Raw genomic sequence first — 26797 nt, forward strand, 5'->3', positions numbered from 1 at the left:
GGCTACAGAGTTCTGTGAAGAAGAGATAATTTTACACATTCCTCCCATAAACACATAAGTAAATTTGCAGGGAAATCAGTGCTAAGGATTTTTGAAAGGAAATTAAATTAGCCTTTTACTCTACTATATCAGCATTAAAAGAATGGCAAATGGTTGTAAATATATATATTTACTAATACCACATAACAGTGCATTGGATAGGCAACCAAAAACTTTTTCAGAATTCCGGAGAGCTAACTTCCAGATTAAGAAAAAAGTTTCAAATCAGTGTTCTTCTCTTGCAGCCTTTTGATGTAAAGAAACACTTTCAAATTATGCTTAACCATCAGGCTAGGAAATGTAATATACAGTCAGAATCAGAATCAACTTCTAAGTCACCAAATTAAAAGTAGTGTAATATGAAGCCTCTCCAATACATGCTCTGCCTCCTTATCTCAAACAGGAATTACTAAAAGAATTTCACACTACTTTTACCAACATTAGCTGCACTGGCTTCATTGGCTGCTAAACCTGTACCAAACAACACGCCTGCTCTTGAGACCCTGAAGAAGATCCTCAGAAGATCTTAGGGTGTATTCTTGCGAAAACATACACATTTCTGTTTAGTTACAAAGGGATCAGTCCAGCCTAGTGACTCACTGACAGAACCAAGAACGAATACCCTTAATACTATGCATTTTGTGTACATTAGCTTCTTTGCTTCTGCCTTTTGTTTTATTTAAGAAAATTATATTGATGATACCAGCAAACTCCTAAAATTGTGATATTCTAAGTAAATAATACAAACAGATATACGTAGCTTCAGAATAAACTGTGCCGTAAAACTGTTTCCCTTGTGATCACCATGTAAGTTACAATTGTTGCAACCAACATCACACGCAATGTGAAATTATCTATTGTACACTGTTACGATATATAGTAAGAGGACATAATGTAATTGGATAGACTCCGATAAGGCTGGTTCCCTCACCAAGCCCTGATAGTATCACACATCGTATCATAACCAGCCCCTTCAGAAATTAATTAAGACAATTTAGTGTGATCTTTGGAAAATTCATTGGGTGTCTCATAGAAAAGAGGATGTACGGGAAGTCTATGTAACTGTTTCATCATCATGAGAAATAAGTTATGCCTTCATAAACACCAATTAATCAGGTGTGTCCAGGAAAGATCTCTGCCAGATAAGAGTAGAAAGAATATGGCTTGGAGCATATTAAAAAGAAGATTACAGGGAAGGTTATGCTAAACCAACACGATTTTATTTTCCACGAGGCTGTATTCCGCTCTACCAATTACTTGTCAGTTTATCGTTTTGCCGTCCCAGCAGCTTCGCATGCCTCCTACACCCTCCAGCTCGCTTCTCTTGGCGGAGCGGGGGAAATAAAAATCCACCTTTGGAAGCCCAAGGGAAATGGCGGCCGCCCGCCCGAGGCGCAGCGCCGGCGGCACCACCGCGGCCCGGAGCAGCCTCTGCGGGCTCCCGCGGGCGGAGCTCGGCGGGGCTGCGGTCGGGGTTCCCCGCCGCGGGGCGGGGCGGGCGGGCCGGGCGCCACCTGCCCCCTCCCGTGGCGGCGCGGCCGGCTCGGCTCCCGCCCGGCACACTCCACCCACCGGCGGCTACTTGTGCGCCCCTCGACGGGCCGCCTCCATTTCCCCTCGCGGGCGGCCCGAGGAGGTGACCCCGTCCCGAGCAAAGCGCGGAGGAGACAGCGGCCATGTCGCGGGGCCCCGGCGCACCGATGCGGCTGCTGGCGCTGCTGGTGAGTACGGGCCCCGACGGCGCGCCCCTGGCCGCGGGGTCCCCCGGTACCGGGGAGGGGGAAGGCGCTGCTATGCCGCGGGCAGGCTGCGGGGTTGTTGCGCGGCGTTGCGCGGAGCTGTGCGGCAGTGGGGGGGCAAGTGCGCCCCGCGGGGTGCGGAGACGGCGGCACTTGGCCCCCGCGCCACGGGGACTCGTGTGCGGCCGCAGGGGAGAGCTCTTCCCCTCGGGGCTTGGCAGCCCCCCGCCGCCGGCTGCTTGTGGCTGGGAATGGGCTTTCTCCTTTCTTTGGATAGCAGTTCGCTAAGCCGACAGCAGGTAAAGGTAGAAAAGCCTTAAGCAGATAAGAACGGTATCTCGAATGGGTGGGGTTTTTTGAGACGCCAGGAGGTACAGAAACCCAGTGAAGAGTTCGCATTATTGCCGACTTCATGTTCAACATATTATCTGTATTAATAAAGTGCATTACCTTTTGGAAGGAATAGTACCAGGAAGGAAAATGCATCATAAAGTATGTTTTAATTGAAGTCTTTGTTGCCTTAGAGAAATGATACCAAATACTTAACAAGCCAAGACAATTCAGGTTTTCTCCTTACCTGCCTTCACTCTTTTTTCAGCCATCATCCTTTAGACATTGCATCCTATTAAATACCTTTTCAGGCTAAAAGCAAGGACTATTTAATAACAAATTTGAGACCAAAATGCCTAGGGGTTTTTTTTAATTTGGTGTTTCTAGCTGTGGCACAGGAAGCTCTCCTCCATATCTGTGGCATTGTTCTTTAGCTCCTCACCTTTCCAGGCTGGCAAAATGCCTGCGGAAGTTGGGCCGCCGCTGCTTAGACAAAGGCGAGGGTGGAGGCCAGGCCATGGACTGTGCCAGGGAGCTGCCTGGGAGCTGGGCAGCGTTCAGGAACGGCTTGATGCAGGGTCAGACTGGCAGGTGCTGGAGACTGGGACTTTGCTCTCTGAGCTCGAGATCTTGCAAAGTCAGATTTGTTAGCTGGAGACCTGTTCTGTTGCCTGGTAACTTCTGGTTGGCCACAAGTCATCCAGCAAACAGTTGACTTCTTTGCAGCAAGCTGGGAGTTACAGTTTGTTTCAAAAATGTTTTATCTTCGTTTTGCCCAGAAGAGCAGTGGGAAACATGCGGAATTCTACTTGTACAAAAGTTTTCACCAATTCTTTCTGTAACACCTGAAGCCACACCCTTCTCCGTTTTGGTGGGCTTGCAGTGACTCAGGATGCTGTTGGTTTTGCCTGAAGGGCAAAATTATTTTTCTCACCCCTCATCATCTTTAGTCTCAGCTAAAGATGGGTCAGAGGATACAGTACATAAGAGTAAACTCAGTTTGGTGCCTAAATGCCTCATTGCTGCATGGAATATTAGAGCAAATAAAGCTGTCTTAGTTTTTGTCAGGAAAGTGTGGCAGTAGCCTCCATGACAGAGAGAGGGGCTCTGCTGTGTTGTGCCTTCTTTGGCTGCTTGCTTGGTTTGGGTTTTTTTTCTCTTATCTGGACAAAGCCATTCATGTGACGGAAAGTCTAGTTGCTTCTTTGAGAGCATCAGATTAGGGTCATTTATATCCTGTGGCATGCAAAAATGGCACTGATAACTTCAAAACCTTAAGAAACTACTGAAAAACAAAGCCAGTATTGTCTTCCCAAAGCATCTTCTACCTTAGAAGTGTCAAGAACTATATGTTTTTCCTCTCCCTGTTTTTCTTGGAAGTATCGCATGGTCATCTGTTCTCCCTCCCTGCTGGCGGGGTCCACCCCTGTATCCTCACCCCCAGGTACCTTGCAGAGGTCACAGCAGCTTTCCCCACATCTCTGCCTCTGACCCTTTTCCCAGAAGGTCCAGGCATGCTGGACAGTAGGGAAACCATAGGGCTGGTCTTGGCTTGGCACGTGTCCAGAACACACACCCAGAGCCATGGGCTTGCCGGGAGGGCACAGCTGTTGAGGATTATCAGGCTGGGAGGTTTCCTAGTCACTTCTGAAAAGGGTGGACATGATGTCTTCAAGAGAGAAAATCTTAGAACACTTCCTACCTTTGAGTGAAAGAAGAGTTGACAGATGAATCTTACTATGCGAGTGGCAAAACTTATTTTTTCTCTGATTGTACTTCCTTGATATTTGGGATATTAGACTTATGCTGGATATGATGAAATTTGGTCCAGAATACATTAGATCATTATTGTAATGTTAGAGCCAGTAACAATTATTTTTCAAAATTCATATAAACTAATTAAATTTATATATAATTGAGAGAAAAAAAAAAGAGAGAAAACATACTATGATGCTTAGTTTTAGAAAGAGCAAGGGTGAGATAATTCAAAGAAGCCTAGCTTCTATTGTCAGTAACATGTTGAAACATGGTAAAAATATTTACAAGCGTCTGTGCATTGGTTCAACAACTTAATATTGTTTCAAAAAAGGAAAGTGGGGGGGGAACCAGTGCTATGGTGAGATATGAAAGCGTGTGAGAAATACATGAGATCTAATGTTTTATCCATCCTATTGAACTGAAGTGGTATGTAATTTTGGATGCCGGACTTTAGAATAAAGTGGATCCACCCAGGGGAGACTAGAAGAAAGCAAAAAATGCAATCTAAATTCAGGAAATTCTGTTTTATGATTCTTGAAGTGTGATTCAAGATCTGAGAACTGAGAAAAGAAAGTGGGTAAGATGCATAAGTTTCCAGATACATGAAGGGTAATCAAGAATAAAAGTGAACAGGATTGTCAACATGGCAAAGAGGGAGATTTGGTTTAAGAGTAAGACATCTCAGTATAGGTGTTTGAGTTTCTGTTATGGTAAATGGAGGTGCAGTGGATGCAGAGTGCACCTATTTGGTTGGATCAAACTGTGCTTTCGAAGCAAATCTCCAGGCTGTGTGAATCTGATCCCTCCTGGGTGAAACTATGTTGAGACATGCATCCATCTGCTCGTGGGTGTTCGGTCTGTGTGACCAGGTTAATTCTAGTCTGAGGTAACAACCACAAAACATGGGTTGTGTAGTGGTGGGTTCTCAGCAGCAATTGCTTTGCCCAACAAATCCTCTTGTGTTGGGCTTACAAAGTAGACATAGCTACAGGCAGCAGAGTCCAGAGAGAAATAGCACATGTGAGCTGGTTTTGGAGTGAGTTGAATTGCACTCGGATGTCCTTGTCTGTATGGGCTGTATTTCTGTTGAGTATAACAGAAGTTTAGGCACTGAGTGTTCATTTAGACATGCAAATTTGTGTGCCTTAATCTAGAACTGAATCTTATCCAAACAGCAATATGAACAACTTTCAAAGAGCTAAAAATTGGAATAATAAAATTAGAATAAAAATTAACAAAAACTTTTCCATTCGTAAGATTAGCTAGGCATCACCTTAGGTTAGCTAGTAAGGCTGGGGGACCTTCTTCACTTGTTTTATGAACAGGTTAAACAGTTGCCAGGAAGCACTTAGTGTAGTGTTAGTGCAGTCTTGCCCCAGGGCCAGGAGATGGGCTAGTAGATAATTTGGATGTTCTCTTCAGCCTGCTTTTCTAAGTATGGAAGATCTCCACTTGCTCATCCTCTTCAACACCAGACTGACTCACAAGAGGTATGCGATCCAAATCTCCCAACACACAGTGTACGTGAAAGACCACATTTCTAGGACTTACTGTTTCATAATGTAGCTAATACGGACACATACCTTCTTGCTTGCTCAGTCTGGATCTTTACGTTATAAAATTAAGCTGCGTGTTCAAAACCTGTCCTTTAGTCACTTCCTGACTATACATGAACATGGATTTGGGCAAGAACAGCCTTGCGCTCCCTATACATGGCAATCACTCCGTTCTTTCCCCTGTCCTCTCACCTACTCCTGCTGCTTTTCTGTAGTATTTCATTCTAGTTCTATTACTTCGGGCCTCAGGCTTTCCACTTCATTTTCTGTAACAATCCAGTTTTCTTCTGACAATGCCTTCTCGGCTGTGTCATCAGTAAATGTCTCTTTTGTGCCAAGGCTATGATCCGCATCAAATGACAGACAGGGCTTTCCTACTCCCTCTAAGCCATTTAAAAGTAGGCTATTAAAAAAAAAAAAAACAAACCAGAATTCAGGACCTGTTGGATATGTGACTTTTTACTTTTCCTTGAAGAAAAAGTCATTGAAAAGTTCTTTACCCCTTCTTCAAAATTTTAGAACATTTAAAAATTTTCGATAGAAATGAAGGATCCCTTTATATACTAGTTCCACATGTACTTATGCACCTTGTAAATAAAATTGCCATTCTTAAACACCTTTTGTAGATATCTTAGAAGTCCCTTATGAGATTACCTGCAGACTGGAGATTGAAAAGTTCAAGAGCAGAAGTATTTTTTACTGTCTTAGCAGTAAAACAGTGTTTTGAGGCTGCTTCTCTACTAAGCAAACAAATCAATTTTTACTTTTAGTTATCTTAATGGAAGACTTTCTCTTTATAAAGACTAATGGGATTTTCTTGATATGTATCTCAATGGACGACCTGCGTATTCTTGAACTTCCGGCACTTGTGTTTGTACTTTGGTTCTCAGGTTTCCAATACAAGGAAACTTCTTGCCTTAAGCCTCTTGTCTTCATTCAGTATGGAGATGGAAACACTTTTCCCTTCAGTTTGCCAGTAAGAACAAACAAGGATGTTCACAATGACATCTTGACAACTATTCACCTTCTGAAATTGTTGTAGCTTCTGTTGGAAAACCTTGACTATAAACCAGAATTCTTCTCTCACTCCTGCTGGTAAAATTTCATTAATCATAAAAATAATTTTAAAAAATCCATATAACTAATAAAACCAAATAATAATAAGAATGTTAATGAAAACGACTTGGTCTAAGGTGTAGTATCTTGTAGCCCTCAAAACACATATCTCTTAGGGCACTTAATTGCTTGCTGATTTTTGTGTTCAGAGTGTATACATTGGGAAAATTGCTATTGGAGAAACAGTTTTATTGTGCAAGTCGAAACAGCAGCCTGCTACATTGCTCAACACCATCCTCTGCATTGCTGCATTGTGTGGGAAAGAGATAACATCTTAAGAAAAAAAAAGCTGTCATCAATACGGCAATCAGGGCTGGGTCAGAGGGATGGACAGGGAGAACCCAGTCAACAGTCTGGAAACCAGTCAAAAAGAATATTAAGAAATACTCCCTGACATATTTGGCTGGGAAATCACCTTTTCTGTGCCTGCTTTTCCTTAGGCATTAGTATTAAAAAAAAAAAAACACCAAAGATGCAAAATGTAGGTTGATATAGTAGTTCTGAAAACAATAGAAGTGTTCTCTTCTCTGCTTATACAAAGCTCAATAGCTCTATTTATTGGTTTCACATGTTATAATAAAGTACTTCGTGTTGTTGTTTCCCAATGCCTACATTTATGCACTGTTTGAAGAGTTTTGTTACTTGCGTAGTCTTTGTTACGCAGAGAGTGGACGTAAGCAACTGGGACTCTGGTAATTTTGCTGATGTCTCCAGTTCCTTCCATCTAGCATGGTGTTCAGGGACATGCATAGCTGTCCTGGGCCATCCTGGTGCATGAGGAGATGGACAGTCCCAATACTGGATGTTGGCAGAGAAGGTTTTGTCAGAGCATGATTTGCTTGCTAGTATGCACATGTCTCTGTCTCGTTTAAGAAAGGGATGTATAAATGACATTTATCCTCCCTGCAAGACACTAAGTAGAGAGCTGCTTCTATCATGTATACTTCAGCAGATGTTTTGATTAGTTCTTGCTTTTAAATGTTATCCAACCTGTATTGTTCACTTATGTGGTTGGTAACCCACTGCAGCCTGTCTAATCCATGATTTTCCCAAAAGAGGGAGCTTCTCCAGGGTGCTGCTGGCAACCAGCACTTACTTCCATGGCACTTTCGCATAGTTTTGGAATACTGAACCATTATTTGGCACTATAAAAGTGTTGTTAAAATGTATATAATGTATATACAGTTTGCCATTATTTAAAAAAAAAAAAAAAAAAAAAGGTGAATTGCCTATTATCTGTTTCCTGGTACTGCAGAATCACAGAATGTTCGAGATTGGAAGGGAACTCGAAAGATCATCTAATCCCCCTGCCAGAGCAGGAACACCTAGATGAGGTTACACAGGAAGGCATCCAGGCAGGTTTTGAGTGTCTCCAGAGCAGGAGACTCCACAACCTCCCTGGGCAGCCTGTTCCAGTGTTCTGTCACCCTCACTGAGAAGTTTCTTCTCAAATTTAAGTGGAACCTCCTGTGTTCCAGTTTGTACCCATTACCCCTTGTCCTACCATTGGTTGTCACCAAGAAGAGCCTGGCTCCATCCTCATGACACTCACCCTTTAAATATTTGTAAACATTAATAAGGTCACCCCTCAATCTCCTCTTCTCCAAACTAAAGAGCCCCAGCTCCCTCAGCCTTTCCTCATAAGGGAGATGCTCCACTCCCTTAATCATCTTTGTTGCCCTGTGCTGGACTCTCTCCAGCAGTTCCCTGTCCTTCTTGAACTGAGGGGCCCAGAACTGGACACAATATTCCAGATGTGGTCTCACCAGGGCAGAGTAGAGGGGCAGGAGAACCTCTCTCGACCTACTAACCACCCCTCTTTTAATACACCCCAGGATGCCATTGGCCTGCTGGGCCACAAGGGCACAGTGCTGGCTCATGGTCATCCTGCTGTCCACCAGGACCCCCACGTCCCTTTATCCTACATTGCTCTCTAATAGGTCATTCCCCAACTTATACTGGAACCTGGGGTTATTCCTGCACAGATGCAAGACTCTATACTTGCCCTTGTTATATTTCATTAAATTTTTCCCCACCCAACTCTCCAGCCTGTCCAGGTCTCGCTGGATGGCAGCACAGCCTTCTGGCGTGTCGGCCACTCCTCCCAGCTTCATGTCATCAGCAAACTTGCTGATAGTACACTCTATTCCCTCATCCCAATCATTGATGAATATATTGAATAATTAATTGCTTATTATCTGTTTCCTCCTGGAGAAAAATGAAAAACTTCATAATTATTTAATTATAGCGTGTTTTTAATGTAAATGGTTATTGGTACATTTTTCAGAAGTTCTTATGAGTAAATAGTAAATATTAATTGAAAGAGGTCAGATGTCTTCTTACTTACGGTTTTGTTGTTCTTATGAGGTAGGCTATGTCAATTAAGTTTTAGTACTGCTAAAGTGATGTAAAATTAATCATTATTATCACAACTTTCATTGCAGATCTGTTTGAATTATGGAAATGGACTCTATGTGAAGGTAGGAAATAATGGAAAACTGCTTTTCTTTATCTGTGTCTGAAGAAGGGTTCTCTGAGCAAAGAGCAAGTGTCAAAGGCCTGCTTTACTTCAGTTGATAAATATCTTGATTTTTACCATTTTCTGCAATGTGAAAGTTGTATAATGAATAAATAAATGAATAAAATATGATGAATAATAACCTGAAAGCCAAAATGTAAGTGAATATATGCCTACATCTATCAAAGTGGGTGGAGTTCAACTTTGAGAAACCTCCCCTAAAATATTAAATTTGTAGAACTCTCTTTTTAAACTCTCTATAAATGAAATCAACTATTATTTTATGGAAGGTGTTGGTTGTGGAAACATTTCTGGTTGTTAATCTAGGAGCTAACAGACACTGCAGGGACTAAGCTGGACAGAAGGACAAAGGGTGTCATGCAGATTGAGAGTGAGGGGTAGTTGAGCAAGGATAGCAGGGGCAGTGTATGGGTTTGATAGCTGTTGGTTGGCCTGCTTTTTCACGTACTCTGGTTCAGAGAGAAGGCTGAGTATGAGGCAGTATTGGTGGGATGCCTAACAAGTTAATAAGGCAGAAATGGTGGTTTAAAATAGCCTTAGTGCCAAACCTTTCCCAAATCTTACGACAAGCACTTAAATCTTCCAGAACACGTGCTTTTTTGCCAACCCCTGGTCATGGGGGCTTGCTAATGTATTTAAAGCCTGTCTTACCTAATTCTGTCTTGATGAAAACACTAGTGTTGTTTTCCTCTTCAAACAATTTGAGGAATAGGTAGCTCTTAGATTGTGGCTTGGAAGGCTAGTGTTGCTCCGTGATTTTGAAGTTACTGGGTCTTGAAAGAGTAAAAGCTATCCAGAAGTGTGGGCTACAGCAGCAAAAAAGTATTCATCTGAAATGGCTCAATGTAATGTTGACATTCAACCTTGTTTTTTCACAGGTTTATGATCAAAATGGCAGGAATGGCATGTTGTCGCACCCCAACAGCCTAGTCAGACAGAAGCGAGAATGGACAGTCCCTCCAGCTTTCATACGGGAAGAGGAAGACAATTCCTACAAGAACCCAATTGCTAGAGTAAGCCCAGAAAAGAGATAAATACAGAATACACATAAAAATAGAGATTAAAATGTAAAATAAGGGTGTGGCTGCCCCAAGCACACGCACAAGTATTTCTTGAATTTGAAAGGACTGTTGAATGTCAGTTGAAGATCGGCACATTTCCTTCTGTTTCCCTCCTTCAGCAGATGAGTTGCTCTTGCAGCATGGTTTGACTCAGTCTCATCTTTTCCCAGCCACCAGTTTTCATAAAACTTTTGGGAACACAATATCTTTTGAGTTTTTTCGCTCCATCACCCGTACTCATCTGTGGCTGAAGTTGGCAAGTGGGTCCCAAAACCACTGGTGGTGTTTGGGCAGAAGAGTGTACATGGGGCATGATTATGTATGCCTAATTTTTTTAGGAAACAGACTAAACATAAACAAGGTGTTGTTCTTTGTGCAAGAGTAATATGCATTTGGTTCAGCACTGGTGTTGAAACCTGAATTCACCACACTTGTCACTTCAGCATATAACATAACTGCAGATGATAGCAGGCTGTTACCCTCTGCTTGGGCTGCACCTTGATAGTGATGCTGGCACAAGACGCATGTGCTTTTCCAGATGTTTCAGGCGTTCGCTGATGGCAGAGGAAGGGTATATATAATCTCTAGTCTCTGCAGCCTCTTCAATCTGTTCCTCTCCAGTTCTGACACTTCTTCCTCCACCCTGTCACTTCTTCAGTCCTGGCCACACTTGCTAGCTTGGGTCTAATGTCCCTTAAAAAATTGTTGTATTTTATTTTCAGGCTTTACTCAAGTAACTGCAGTCTCCTCTGCTTAACTCATTGTTCCAGAGGTTTGGTTTGGTTTTGTTTTTGTTTTCTTGGTCTTTCTCATTTTATTTGCCACCATCCATTTGATCAGCCGGTTTCCTTCTTCTTCCCTCACTCCAGATTTTCACCTTATCACAGGGGTTTTCCAGGCTTTACTTGCACTTGTATCCTATCCCACTCTTGTTGTCCAAACAAACCAAATTTTCTTCTCCCAGAGACCTCTTCACTCTACAGTTCCCAGCTATTGTGCTGCCCATCATGTTCCTTGTCTCCCTGCACAAGATCCTCAGATGGAACTTGTAACACTTCCTGCATTTGTCTCAACATCTCGACACGCAAAGGAGTGCAGGAAAATATGTGCTTAATATTTATATTTGTCGGTTCATTACAAAAGTATTTTATTTGCATCTGATAATGTGGTTTTATTTACTGAACAGTATTTAATCTGTTATACTCCTGCTAGATACATTCTGATCTTGAAGCTTCAGGAATAGTGGTGACTTACACTATATCTGGTCAAGGAGTAACAGAACCCCCTTTTGGATTATTTGTTATCGATGGCAAGACTGGAGACCTGAACATAACAGGAAAGGTTGACAGGGAAAAGACTCCGATCCTGCTTGTAAGTTGAATAGTTAGTTTTTTCTTATAGGTGCCCACCTATCCATTTTTAATTTATTTTGTTCAGATGTGTTTGCTTAAATTAGTTTTAAAGTTTCTGGATATTTGTGAGTGTATGCATGCTTATATTTATAAGCATATAATATATGCTTAATTAATGCTTACATTTAGTTATATGTATTATATATTTCTATATATTTCTATTTTGCATATGTATTTTTATATATTTCACTGCCGCTCGTTATATTTACTTATTGTTTCTGTCTGTATTATTTCAGCTCAGAGGTCATGCTCTAGATAGGAATGGAGCAAAACTGGAAGAACCAATAGACCTCCCCATTAAAATTGTGGATATAAATGACAATTTTCCAGTGTTTTCACATGAAGTTTTTGTTGGTTCAATTGAAGAATTAAGTGAAACAGGTAACATTATTTTTAGAATTTTTTTTTTCTTTCAGCTTTTCCCAATGCATGCAAGGGCACAAATGAATATACTCTTTGCAGCAGTGTATCTGCAGTAACAAGGATGCATTTTATTGCTTGCATAAGCCAGGTTATCCATGTCTGAATGTAAGTTTTTATTCAGGGCTAAACTGTGTGGCATGATGATGGGAAAGTGTCCACATAAAGGCAACAAGACAGCAATACTTCCTCTTATGACATCTTTGGTTTGGTGTCAAAGTTACCACAAATCCAGAGGCCAGAGTCCCTCAGCAGGAATTGCAGGGGAAATGCAGTTTACCTTCTGGTCTCATAATCCCAGCCTATTTGGGAGCAGCCTCCACCATGCTCATGAAAAGCCCCCTTTCGTCTGTGGGCTGGAGAGGTACTTCACTGTTAAGTGCATATGGCTGTGACCTAACCCTCAAAGAATGAGTTAGTGGCAGTTTTCCTATTGATGTCAGTAAACATAAGAGCAACAGGTTATTTCCCAGAAGATAAGAAAAGCTGGAGTAAAACAACCTAATAAATACCTGACATTGTGTCCCTTTCAACGTCACGGTAATCTGAAGCAAAAATTACTGACCATCCACTTGGGTGAGATTGAATTCCATTAGCTCTCTTTCAGGTCAGTAGTGGCCATATGGTAATTGCTTCTTTACCTGAATTCCAACTAATATTCAAACTCAGGCACTGCACCCTGTGGTACACCCTTTCCCAGAGGACAAAATCCTGTACCATGAGTTGTAAGGGGGTTGTGCCATGGGGACCACCATATATTTTGAGTGAAGCTGTTGGGAAGTGCAGCTTGTTGTGCAAAAACTGTTTCTTTCTTCTCTATATGGTATCTACAGTTTTCTGACAGAATTTATGTGAGAATTCAACCTGTTTTGTAATTCTAGTGCATTGATTTCTGTGAGTTACAGACATGGTGATACAGTCTTTTTGTTTGCTAGAAGATATATGTTTAACATGTATTATTTGGATTTTAGGAATGCTTCTTCAGGTCTATTCATTAAATAAAGTCATGAACATCAGAAAATTGTGTGGTGCATCTGACAACAGTCCCCTAATCTGTTGAATTACTGTAAAATTACTTGGCAGTAGATATCAGTGTAAACATACTACATTTTGGTTTTTTTTCCAGGTACCATTGTAATGAGGATAAATGCAACAGATGCAGATGAACCAAATAACCTAAATTCCAAAATTGCCTACAGGATCGTTTCCCAAAGCCCTGGCGCTGCATTCAGCATGAACAAGGATACTGGTGAGGTTCGAGTGGCAACAGTAAACCTTGACAGAGAGGTAAAAAAACAACCTCCCATTTTTTGTCTATTAAAAGTGATCTTCTGATACCTGTTGTGTCACCTACAGCTCCGCCTGCCAGGTTGGAGAGCTGGGCCTCCTCTTAATTTCCTTCACCTCCCTTAGGAATGAAGCTTTGTCTGGCCGGTGCATGTTTTTCAGGGGTTGGAGAAAGGGGCGGGGGGGTGACAGGATCAGGGTTGTATTTCCCCTGTCACCTCTCTAGCACAACACCAGCCCCTTGGCTGTCGATTTCTCTCTCCCATGCAGCCAGGGCAGGAGTTAATGAAACAAGGGGTCGTTTCTCTGTGCTGGAGAGCATATGGCAAAGACAACCTAGATCACCATCTGCAGAGCTGCTGCCTACATCTAGATTTTTGTAGCCGCCTGTGCAAATCATGGTGCAAAGAGATAGGATAAATGCTGCAGTGAAACACCTTTGAAAGCCACATATTACCAGCAACTTTACCTGTGCTTGCATGAATTTTCACTGGCCAGCAGATGGTGATCTGGCTGTTAGCTTTGCAGATGAGAGCAACATCTCTGCCTTTAGCCCTGTGCTGACATGCAGGTATTGCTGGTCCTGTCCCTGGTTTTGGCCACTGATTTTTTTTAATTTTTTTTTATTATTTTTTATTATGCCATGCAAAGACAGTTTAGCTTTTTGTGGGGGAGGTGGAAAAGTCCCAAATCCTTTTCAAATCCTCAGTTCTACTCCAGCAGAGCCTGTAAAGGTGGTTGTGTGTGAGATTCACTATAGAGAGAAGCTATAGCTGGCCACAAGGGGGTTTACCAAAATATAATAGATGTAACACAGCAAAGGAAAAGTTTTCAGCTTGGCTTAAACACTCTTTTCTTATCGTGGCAGGCACATAGTAGCTATTCTTTGGTGGTGGAAGCAAAAGACCGTGGTGGTGAACCAGGTGGGAATGCTGCAACATGTTCCTTAGAAATCAAGATTTTGGATGTCAATGACAATGTGCCCGTGGTTGAAAGTCGTGAAGTAAGTGCATTTCTGACAATATTTGTCACATTCCTACACCTGCCAGTATCCTGTTGCTTAATGTGAGGTTGTGCACACTTTCTTGCACTGGTGAAATGAGGTAAATCATGACATCTTTTTAAGAAGCGTGTTTTTTGATTGCAGTTTGAAGTAAGCATTGAAGAAAACAGAGCAAATGTGGAAATTTTGCGGATAAAAGTATTTGACAAAGATGAAGAGTTCTCTGATAACTGGCTGGCAAACTTTTCGTTTGTGTCTGGTAATGAAGGTGGCTTTTTTCATATAGTAACAGATAAAAAAACAAATGAAGGAATTCTGACTCTTGTGAAGGTTAGTGTATTCTTTAGAAAGTCTTCTTTAAATATTAGAATAATTTATTCCCTTTAAGCTGACATACAAATTATTTATATTCAGTCAGTAGGTAAACTTTAAATTTACATGGTGAACACTCCTCCTTTGCCATGTTCTTTGTTGGTGTATTCAATAATTCCATGCAAAATAATAATTTTATCCAAGTTTACCATTTACATTCTGTGTGATCTCAAATATACCTAGTGGGGCAGAAGTTCCCAGCTTTCCTTGTATGGATGACAGTGCTGACACATATGCCGTAAACTTTCCAATGTTTTTGCTGTCCTTGCTGGTCTCAGTTTAAATTACTTTATTTACCCTGGCCACAGATAATGTTGCAGGCAACATCTACTTCATGAGCAGTGGTCCACACACTTATTTTATGTATTTCCATAAATTGAAATTATGAAAATATTTTCCATAAATTGGCATTTCTCTTTTATGAATATCATTCCTCTTTAGTCCACAAAAATTGAAGATTCATAGTGCCCTAAGTACCTTTTCTCTTTTGTTTTTTTTCTACTCTGGTTTCCTTATCTGAAAACTGATAATTGTAACAAAAAAAATAAAAGCATTATTAAGTAAATGAATTGGTTAAAAAAAATAAAATAAAACGGAAGAGCCAAGTAATATTGAGCACTGATTCTTGAATGTAAAGACAGAATGTGTGGGTTGGACTCATTGCACCTGCCTTATATTAGTTTAAATTCAATAATATAAAGACATACCTATCATGCAATCCATTAAAAATAAGAAGAGTAATGTTCCTTTTGTAATTCTAAAGAATTGAAGCATTACATGTTGAGGTATCGAAACTAACATTTTAACCAACAGTTCTTGTTTGCACTGTAGCATCCTTATTGTCTAAATAAGGATGCTACAGTGTTATTTAACTAGTGTTATTTAAATAGTATTATTTAAATATTAAATGTATTAATGTTGTTTGGATAACAGATTCTGTCAAATTCTGAGTGGTTTTTTTGTTTGTTTTTTGTTTTTTTAATTGCTCTAGGAACTGGATTATGAAAAAATGCAAAGCCTAAACTTGGGCATTGTTGTTACAAACAAAGCAGAGTTCCATAAGTCAATTAAATACAGTTATAAAGCACAAACAATTCCAATCAGAGTTAGTGTGATTAATGTGCGGGAAGGCCCTGTCTTCCCTGGTGGCACAAAAATTATTGAAGCAAGTGAGAAACTGGAGATAGGACAGATTATTGGACAATATCAAGCCTATGACGAAGACATGGGAAAAGCAGCAGTTGACATTAAGTAAGAATCTTTTTATAATAATCATAACTGAGTATGTCAGAAATCACATCTTACTGTAAAAATGTGTATAATGAACTGAAATAATTTAAGAGACAATAGTTTTCTACTATGCATAATTCACACCTAAAACAACGTTGTTATCTTCATCTTCATTATTCCATTATGCAGGAAATAGCTGATGTGGAAATCCTACTTGTTTTGTTTATATGTTGAGACATAAGTGTTTGTGCTGAAGTTTCCCGTGCTTGCACACTGCTTGTCATGATTGTCTGCTTTTGAGAGTAGATTTACTCGTCTGACTTCATCACTTGCAGAAATGTTAGGAAGAAATACACAGAAACATCTAGCAATCGGACAGAAGGGGTGTGAAGTAGATAAGCCTGTGGCTGTGTGTTCAGATCTTGAATCGCAGCTCTTCAGCTAAAACATTGAATCACCACTGTGGCTTTTGCAAGTGGTGCAGACCAGCAGAGGTCCATACCCAGCGGTGGACCCCTCTCCCCTACACCCGTAATACCATCTTTCCTGGGTGCTGGCTGCTCAGCTTCTGCTGGGAGTGGGGATGGAGGGAAGGAGGACAATGACCAGTAGCACAGCTCCTGCTCTTGCTCCGGTTTCGCTCCTTGGATCTACTTTTTATAATGCCTCCACACCTATATCATGGCTCTAAAGGGCAAAGCAGGTTTCAGCTCTCAGGGTAGGTTTATAATCTTAGGCTTATGGTTGAAACCAGTTCCAGTGGCAGGAGAATCAAACCACAGACCTAGGGATGTGGGCTCTGTTTTAAACGAAGAGTAAACATACTGTGAAGCTGCTTTTTCTGCTGATGGTTGTTTTCCTCATTATAAATGTGTACATCTTTATCTGCAATTTTAATCAGATACTTGAAAGGAAGCGACATAGCAAACTGGATCACAATAAACTCACAGACAGGTGAAATCCAACTTGACCAAAATCTTGATTATGAATCATCTTACGTAGTAAATGGTACCTACACATTCACCATGTTGGGCGTAACTACTGGTAAGTTGAGAGGATTTTGTTTTCACACTGATTGGTTTGCTTAGGGTTTAATTTGCCTTCCTACAACTGAAGTTGGTTTAACCTTCCTATCTTTAACTGCCTAAAAGTGAGGCACATAGTACAGTTTCCTGTAGGCTCTGTATTTGGAGGAGAGACATGTGCAACTCATCAAAACAGGATGAACCTTTGAATGGGTTCCTAAGGTGCCCCTTTCTCTTCTTTGACTAGACGGAGGTTAACTTTTTGTAAAAGTTTTGCAAAGACCTAGTCTAATAGGAACATCCCTTGTCAAGGTGGAAATTGCAGGTATGCTAATCAATAGACTTCAGAGTCCTAAGTTTTCTTGAATGTTAAGCAAGAAAAACTCCCTGAACTACTTGTGTATCTAATTAGAATTCTCCTTTTACAATCTGCATGTTACTATGCAACCATACACAGGACATGCTTTTTTCGTAGATTAAAATAGTAAAAACAATTTGCTTTCAGGAGAACTTTATCAATATGTTTATTAACATTAGGAATGAAATATTGCTCCCATAAGCTCCAGGGAGAGCTCTTTCAACTTATTTTAGCAATGTTTGTGTTTTAGAATATTTTTTTTTAATTTAAATATGCAAGTTTTTCAGTTTCCAAATTAATTTAATTTTTCATATTTTTAAATCTTAGCTGCTCCTACGAAAACAATCACAGGCACAGTCATTGTTCAAGTTAAAGATGAAAATGATAACTGCCCAGTTCTTGTGAACCCCATACAAACTGTGTGTTCAGATGCAAAATCAGTTGATGTTACAGCTCATGATTTGGATGGTTACCCATACAGTGATCCCTTCAGCTTTACCGTCATTGATGAGCCAGAAGGAACAGCAAGAAACTGGATAATTGCAACCAGAAATGGTAAGAAAATATAATTTTAATTACTTTCAGTTCTTTGGAGTCCAAGTGTTTTAATTTGTTAATTCCAGTAAAACTGACAGTTTGGCTGATCCAGCCTGGAAAAACCCCACGTATATGGAGTCAGGTATGAAGACACATCACTCACATTCTGCTAATGAATATAAAAGCACAGTCATGTCTTCTGGGGCCTGTCACCTTCCGTCAGCTGGACCATCTTCACCTAGCTTGATGACCCGTATGTGGTGACCAGGATTTAATGGGTAATGCTGGAATTAAGCCATTCTCATCTTCCTGCAAAAAACATGCAGTGAATGAGGATGCTTTTTGTTAAAACAGCTTTGGGGATATGGTGATTCTGGTTGCAGTTGCTCTGACTTAACAAATCAGCCTGTCTGCATAGTATACCTTGAAAAGGGGAAATACAATGTAATCTAAGATTGTCTAGCATAGTAGGAACAAGTCATAAATCACAAGTAATTTTAATGAGTATTTCAAAATGAGATTTACATTTTCTTCTTATGTTTCCATTCATATAAGCCAAGGAAATGCCTGCAGGAAGTGCTTCAGGTAGAATTGAAGGCACCAGAAAACACTTCTTCCCAGATTCATTATTCTGTCTTCTGTTGATCCTACAGCATAACACTGCAAAGCAATCAGCAGAGTCATCCTAATGTTTAGGTTTAGGACCAAGAAGGAATTTTCTGATCTTCCCTCACCCCTCTTGCAGCCAGACTAGCAGTAATTGTAGGGGTCGCAGCTCTTCCCTGACTGGAAACATCATCTGGGCATCTCTTGTCTAGTTGTGTCCCTGACATGACACAGCCACAGGACCGGGTGGCATGCTGGCTCCCTCGTCTCTGCCTGTGGCCTATAACATATTAATCTCCTGAAGACTGCAGGTGTTTTCTTGTTAATTCAGCCTTTGGCTGTCTGGATGATGTGAAGGTTAACACTACCTTGGCAGCTGGGCTGTCTTCCATGATGCGTCTCTGCTGAGGTGAAGCTCTTCGCAATGACCTGAGACTGGAAGTGAGCATGGCTGCTTTGTTACCAGCACAAGTTATTTGATAAAAATAGGAACGCATATGCTCTAGCAGCAGCTAATTAAACTTAATTCCATTGCATTAGCTGGACTTAACTGGAAGGGGCTTGTTGGGCGGCTGTGAAGGTTTTATTACCCTTAGTTTATAGGAGTCAGCTTTCTCTCAACTCATTTCTTGTTTGTCTTTTTCCCCCTTCCTTTTCTGCCTCAGGCACAAGCATACAGCTGATACCACAAGAACTGAAGACAGGCACAACTGAAGTTCCCATTCTAGTAAAGGATTTCCAAGGGCTGAGCTGTGCTAAAGCACAATCTCTGCAACTGAGTGTTTGTAAGTGTGCGGATGGCGGCGGATGCGAAGACAAAATTAGTGGCACTGCGCTAGTGAGTCTGGGACCAGGAGCGATTGCGCTGATCGTCTTGGCATTTTTACTTTTGCTGCGTAAGTAATTGTTTCATGTTATCTCAGAAGCACTGTAAATATGGCCTGCAAGGCATCAGGGAAGAAACAGTCCAGCTCCCAGGTTTTACCATGTTGATATAGTCTGTATAAACTCCTGATCTGTGTGAAGTCCTGGCAAATCCCCGACTAATTTTGGTAACATCAACATTTATCCCTCAAAGGATTTCAAGCTGTGCATTTTAATATATATAACTTTAATATTTGTTTATAGCACTGTGGATAACAGGTGAAGAATCGTAAGGAATCCTTTCAGGGTTTCCCACACCTCCCCATGTGAACCCTAATTCTTCCTAGTCAAACCTCAGCACCCTCTCCACTCTCTTCTCCCTCACTGCAGACCCAGCTCTGGGGCCTTGTTCTGAGCACCATGTGTGTTGTTCTTTGGTAAGACAAAATAGATGCTTGAAAATAAGAGAAAAATGTTTGTTGTCAGGGAATGGCCATGTGCACCAGTGCTGTGTTTAAAATGGCAATATTTAATTGCTTGTACTGATAGCAGTCTAGCTATGGCAAAACAAAGTTCATGCCCCACAAATATGCTCTGCTACTGAAACTGGATTGTTTTGAGTTCCCAAGCAACGCTCTAGATGTATCACAGGAGTGGTGAGGTGAAATTTGCATGACACCATGTCATTATCTAGTAGTAAAAGAACAGGAGGAGTTATAAGTGCTGAGGTTGTACATGTGATATTTAGGGCTTGGTTTCGGTATATGAGATCTTCGATAGAAGTATAGCTATATTCATGTGTGGTCATTTGCAGGATTGAAGCCCTGACAGGTTAATTGCTAGTTTACTCTCTAGGAAACCATCTTGGCATATGTTTCTAGGAAATACCTTGAATATTTGGGAACATGTCTTCATTCTTTATGAGCCCTCATTCTGATTACTAGCTCACTAAAGATATGTTTTGGTATGAGAGCTGACCAAACTGCAGTTCTGGCTTCTTTTAGCACGGTTGAACCCTAATCACATAGTTAATGGCAAACTTCTGTTTCCCCATAGTTATTCCACTGTTACTGCTGCTGTGTCCCTGCGGTTCGGGAGCGAAGGGATTTGCTGCGATACCCGACTACAGTGAAGAGATGTTGCGTCAGTGGAACAGCGAAGGGGCAGCTCCCCAGGAGAAGGCATGTATCCCTAATAGCATTTCTCTTTTATTTCAATCCAAGCGTTCACTTTGACACTTGGCTTCTCCTCCACATTATGGGCTGGTGTTTCAGGACTGTACAGCAGATTTTAACGACACGTGAACATTAATGAAAATTAACCCAGTGAGGCTCAGGGAAGGATACATGGAAGATTAATTCCACCAGCAGCCCTAGAAACACCAGCCACAGTGTTTGAATCCCAAAGTCGAGGGAAAGCAATCAAGCAAATGTTGATGATATCTGAGCAAGAGATAGGAGTGTGGGAAAAGTATTGATGTTGTAAAGCGTGAAGCATTTGCATTTGCAAGCCTGGAATGTTCTGTGCCCCTTTGGGAGCATGGTAAAGGAGCAAAAGAATGGGCTATAAAGCTTAGCTTCTAGTTTAAAGTTTCAGGTTGCATTTTAACTGACTTTCCTGTGTGTTTGGCTTCTTAAACAGAGTAAATTCTTTAAAAAAAAAAAAGGCAGAAAGAAGTGCAAATCTGCAAAGGGAACCGTGAATGCCAAAAGAAGTTTGTCCTTTCTTGTTATGCTACGAAACCCAGTTTTCAAAAAAAGGGCATGACACTGGCATGCTTTTGCACAATAACAAAGAAACAGAAGTAAGGTAAAAGACTTAATTTCGGGCCAATGCTTACACCAAATTCTTGGTGAAAGACAATTAACAGGGAGGCCAAACTACTAGAAAAGGAGAAAAAAAGCACCATAGAGGCAGCAGGCAGTGCATACTCCCCCACTTTGTGTCTGAGGAAAACTGGGCAGAGTGTGTCTTGAAAAAGCTGAGCTCCCTGGAGTTTTGCAAGTCTTTTTTTTTTTTTTCAATTTCCCACTTTTACTCCCAACCCTTTTGAGTTTCACTAAAATCATCTATAGAAACATTTCTATGATCCTCCTTGGGAGCACAGTTGTGGAAGCTGCACTCTATTTCAGGAGGCCCTTTACTCTTTGCAGCAACATGTATAAGTGCGAATTCAAACAAGTCATAAGGTTGCACACTCCCAGGTCCCACCCAGCCCCGCTGCTGGTTTGGTGAGTTCCATGTGCTAGGCTTTCATGTCACATCCTAATTTGTTATTTATGTAGCCGGTGCTAAGCCTTATTCCACCCACTGGACTGGGGAGCGCGGTAGCAGCGGCCGGCGGAGCAGTAACAGCAGCGGCAGCAGCAGCAGGAATGAGCACAGAGGAGACTGCAACAGGAGGAGGCAGCTCTGCCTCTCATGTAAGAGAGCAGCACATCACTGGCACCAAGGAAAGATGGGAAGAGCAAAGGCATCTCCTTTCTGGTGCTGAGTATGGAGCCATGGCAGCCGGAGGGGCTGAAGGCATGACAGGTATTGAAGGCAAGACAGCACTGGCTGGAGGAGGAGTCGCAGTGGGAGCGGCAGGAGCCATGAATGAAGAATTTTTGAGAGACTACTTCACTGATGTAAGCATATGACCTGAGAATAACAATATTTTGATACTTACACTTGGTGTTGTGAAATGCTGTTCATGTTATTACAAGCACAGATGAGTAGATATGGGTATATAAACAGTCCTGATACAGTGATCAATGTTGCATGCATGTGGAGTTGGGAGCATTAAGAATTTTTGGGTTCAACTCACCTGTGAGACAATGCTCAGTCTTCTAGCACTGGGTCCTTACAAGGTGTCCCACAGCAAGACCCTTTTTTCAAGGGAGGTCCATTGGAATGGGATCCAGAATATTCAGCAATAACCAAGGAGCCCCTTGCCCAGAAAGAAGCCATTAGAAAGACTATATGATATAAATCTCAGGGATTAAGCACATTAAGCTGGCCTATAGGGAGGCACCTGTGACTCATCATGAGTCACAGCTACAAACTTTATAATGGAGCAGGTTTTTGAAAGATAAGCTGTAGATGTCAAACGGTAGAGGGTGGGTCTGCATTTTCAAAGTAGCTGATGAAGTAAGGGTATTGGACTTGTCTCTTTGCCCAGCAGCCTGAGTGAAGGGCCATTCATCAGAAGCGTATGAGGCACATGTTGCGTTCTCCTTTCTGACTTTTTTTATCTGGGTGACTAAACCATTGACCAACAGGCTATTCCTGCTCCTTGCAGTTATTCATGTTTGCATAATGCAAATTTTTAATCCTCAGGCTGGTGAGTTCCTTTCACTTCCATATGCCAGTGAATGTACGAGTTGTCCATCACCTTTACAAATAAAACATCTTCACACTCTGTAGCTGGCTGATGATGCAGTTCTTCAGGGAAGGAGCTGTGCAGCTTTACTAGTACCACCTCAGGCCAGGGAAGGATTTGAGTTTAAAACACTTTTGTGTCTCCTGAGTGCTCTGGCTACTGGTCTGCTGGGTGAACAGATGCAACAGCAGCAATTCTGCTTTCCTTCCACTGTTCGTGCTTCCTAATATTAAGACAAACTTTAAGCATAGCTGCCTGCTGAAGTCCTTCAGGAGGGCTTCATAAAGGTCATACTAGAATAACCTTTACAATTTTTGGAAGGCTAAAATATCTCAGATTACAGGAAAGAAAGCCAAAAAAAAAAAGACAAATTACCAAACAAAATAGTTCCAGATGTATGCTGACTTTTGTAGAAGCATCTCAGGTAATGTGCCTCCTTCCAGGATCGAATGCAGTTAAACATACAGAGTCAATTTGCGTCTGGATATATACCACATTACACAGATGCCTGAGCTAATATGCACTGCAGAACTTCAAATGTGGCAGAAAAGTGGTTCTATGCACAAGCCAGCAACTGCATTAGGTAAAGCTGGTTCAGCAGGCCCAGAGGGTTTGGCTGTCTTAACTCCCTGGAATGGGAGCTGCTGCAAGCATGTACACTGGTGTTTGTGCTGTCACCAGCAGCACCTCCATTGCAGACACTGCTTTCAGACGGAGCTGGCCCTGTGGGCACTACAGTCAGAACCTGTGAGCACTCCTGGTTGCAAAGTGGCCTGCACAGAGTCTAAACATTTATATGCTGGACTACGTTCCCGTACTTATCAAGCCATTTAACTTTGGAATTTTTCTCCTGTTGGGCTCCATGGGTGTGATCCTGCAGGCTATGCTAGTGAAAAGGGCCATGGCAAGTAATGACATGTCAGCATGTACTCATTAAATCTGTATTTAAATGTTAGGATACTCATAGGCATGGTTTTGGCACTCTCCCACAAACACCTAGTTAGAGGTGAAGTCCATTCACTGAAGCAAAATAAAAGCAATCTCTTTTGTGAAGATGGAGCAGTGTCACAAATGGCAAAATTCCAGGTAGGAATAGCAGCATGTGGTGATAGTTCCCAAGGTTTTCAATTTAATCTCAAATGTTTCTTTTCATCAAGTGTACTGTCAAGTTCAGACTAACTTCAAAATAAAGAACAAAAGCCCTTTTAGGTACTGCCACTGCTTGGTTGACAGTTTCTCTGGGTTCCGTTAAATTTTCTTATTTTAACCTTTTTGACCAAGCATTACTGATTTTCAAATTTATTAAGTCTAGAGCTGAAATTAATGAATTTTTGCTTGTTTTTGTTTTCTGTCTGTAGAAAGCTGTCTCTTTTGCGGATGAAGACGAGACTCAAGCTGCGAACGACTGTCTCCTGGTTTATTCCCAGGGAGAGTCAGGCTCGCCCCACGGCTCCATCGGCTGCTGCAGCTTTATTGATGGTGATCTTGATGACCATTTTCTTGATGATTTAGGAGACAAATTTAAGACTCTAGCAGAAATATGCATAGGCAGACACATCAACATGAAAGATGGTAGCTCCACGAATGAATCAGGTTTTGGTCTTAGTGACACAAAATCACGGTTCTTAGATCAGCAAAATGCTTCCAGCTCCGAACAAGCCTTTGCCTCAGGCAGGTGCTTCCAGCCCACGGGCAGCGGCACAGGAGAAGACACCATGTCCAAGGAGGTGGTCACGGAAACAACCTTTGCATCCCGCTCTGGGCAACATGAGGTCCGGCCTCTTCCCACGGCCCATGCAGAGACCAATTTCACTGTGACAGAAACATCCTACTCTGCGGGGGCTCCTGCCCGCTCAGCCACTGTCTTTCTAGACCCAAAGTTTAACGAGAACGTAGTGGTGACAGAGAGAGTGCTGGCACCCGCGTCGAGCTTGCAGGGTATAGTGGAAATCCCTGATTTGCCACATGGAAGTAATCTGGTGTATACAGAGAGGATGGTGAAGACGGAGGGTGCCGGGTCAGGAGCCCGGTTGGGTCAGGATCTCCCTGACTCCCAGTACGTTGTGGTGAGGGAGCGGGAGAGGGTGCTTGTGCCCGCTGCAGAGCAGAGCTCGCTCAGCTTCCCCGCTTCAGCAGAGGGTCGCAGCGTGGTGGTGACAGCCTCGGGGACGCAGAGCAGAGCCGAACAGGCAGCAGGTGCTGGCTGGGGGAGCCAAGAGCACATATTGATCACAGACTCCCTGCGTAACCAGGTGGGCTCCAACACTGAAGGGCCACCTCCTGCCAGTGCCACACTGAGCAAGTCTTCCAGGGTCACCAAGTACAGCACGGTGCAGTACACTCGCTCGTAGCCTGGCCCCTGGCAGGGACGGCAGTATCCAGCACCCTTGTGCCAGCATGTATCTCACCATGGGCTTTTTCTTGAGACCTGGGTTTGCTGGAGCTTTCAGAATGACATGGACTTGCTTGCAGTAGTTTGTATAACTAAGGATTGTGACCAAGAAGCTAGTAAGTAAATCTGCTGTTATTATGCAACTTTGGCAGCGATGCTTATGAAGTGGAAAGATGTAGGAAATATATTTTTTCATTGTTTTCTATTTTTATAATTGCTTTTTATTATTTGGTTAGTGTAATAATACCACATAACCACAGCTGCATAATTATAGGAAAGCAGAAAAAAAATCTAAACCTGTACTGATGGATAGTAGCATACAAAGCACAAGTTAGTTTTTCTGAATTGCTGGTTAGTGTATATGGTACTGAATTCACCCCTAAGAGGCACCAGTGTCTCATTGCATGTTTGTAATCTATTACTTTCTGCGCCAGGGCAGCTCTTCCTGAGCTGCAGCTGCAGATCTCTGCACCTTGGTGAATTGATAAGAAATCTCTCCTGCCTGAGAAGGCCAAGCCATCAAAGCCTGTGCATCCTCGGGGATCCTGGAGGGATATCATAACTTTGGGTTATCAACATTTGTACCTTAAGCAATCAGTACTTACATATTAGCACAGGAGTTAAAGAGAGCAAGTAGTGAAAAAAGTGAGAACTGCAATTCTTTTGGTACCTTGATGTAAAAATTACATTACTTGGTGTGCGTCTAGGCTGACTTGGACAAGTAAGCATTTACATCACATAGATTTTTCACTGGGTCCTAATTTGTCCCTTAATGATGTATGAGAAACAGCCAAAACTGACCTTAGCTTCAGAGCCAAAGATTTAGTCAGTGGCTTTGCAAGCAGAGTTTACAGCCCTCTGACATTGGTAGGATCTGATTTGCAAGTGCAATTAACTGAGTGATTTTAATTCTGTCTGTGAACTCACAGATAAAAGCATAGAAGTGCAGTCTGATGTGTGTGTGTCTGCCTGTGTGTTTGTGTCTGTGTGTGTGAGGTTCTGCTGGCTCCAGGACCAGAGCTCAGGTGGCCTGTGTGGTGCTGTATAATGGCGGCTTTCCTTAGCTCTGACAAGACAAGAGAAAACTGCCTGTAGTTGTGCAACACTTAGAATTACTTTACTTTCCATGAAATGTATGTGGTAAAAAGCAGAAGACAGTACTTCACTGTTTGGCACCATGTATATATGCATATGTAAATATTTATTAGTATGCAATTTGAAACGTTTAGAAGTTAATTTTATAGAGAAAAATTGCCATACACTCCTTATGTTTTGTCAGAGTATAAAGAAGTATTTTGGATTAGGTATTGGTACCATGTTTATCAGCAAGCTGCCCATATGTGTTTGCAAAGCTCGTGCACCTACAGAGCTTTCTGGTTGTCTCCATCTCTCTTGGAGTTTTCCTGCAGCTGCAATGTTGTGTTTTCCACTTATATTTTTGCCTTTGACTAGAAGTGCTTTCAGTGTATTTGATTTGAGTGATAAGCATATTAAAGCATAAAAAGTAGGAACTATGGCTTTGATGAACAGGGTGCATCTTGACAGACAGGCCATTACATTAGGTGGAGGAGTGCTTCCAGGCAAATCAAACTACTTGCTTGCTTGGACCTGTTGGTTATTTATCTTCTAAACTTCATTTTTAAAGTACATGTATTTACTTTTAAGCAAGCATGAAGTTTTAAGTGGTAACCACTTTTTCATGCAGTTAGAGGGAGTGAACTTTTTTCTGAATTTTTAATGGAGTATTTTTGTGATTTTATGCAATCTTAAAATAAAGAACTCTACTGTA

The 26797-nt window shown here is 41.8% G+C and overlaps 1 protein-coding gene and 1 long non-coding RNA gene across 2 annotated transcripts; one reads left to right on the forward strand and one right to left on the reverse strand.

Annotated features, from left to right (window-relative positions):
* The first annotated feature begins 1543 nt into the window (after positions 1-1543).
* On the forward strand, positions 1544-26797 carry DSG2 (desmoglein 2). The gene is made up of 15 exons (XM_065053402.1): positions 1544-1760; positions 8983-9018; positions 9956-10090; positions 11351-11509; positions 11787-11931; positions 13097-13257; positions 14126-14260; positions 14405-14590; positions 15624-15883; positions 16764-16906; positions 17573-17800; positions 19054-19284; positions 20309-20433; positions 21538-21882; positions 23975-26797. The coding sequence occupies exons 1-15, from the start codon at positions 1716-1718 to the stop codon at positions 24965-24967; spliced, it is 3327 nt and encodes a 1108-aa protein (XP_064909474.1). The 5' UTR covers positions 1544-1715; the 3' UTR covers positions 24968-26797.
* Positions 18264-22202, reverse strand: LOC135578609 (uncharacterized). Its single transcript, XR_010470546.1, has 2 exons — positions 22062-22202; positions 18264-18442 (listed from the first exon to the last, which is right to left on the reverse strand). It is a non-coding gene; the product is annotated as an uncharacterized LOC135578609 (long non-coding RNA).

Source organism: Columba livia, chromosome 2 (assembly GCF_036013475.1).
Source record: "Columba livia isolate bColLiv1 breed racing homer chromosome 2, bColLiv1.pat.W.v2, whole genome shotgun sequence".
Lineage (NCBI taxonomy): Eukaryota > Metazoa > Chordata > Aves > Columbiformes > Columbidae > Columba > Columba livia.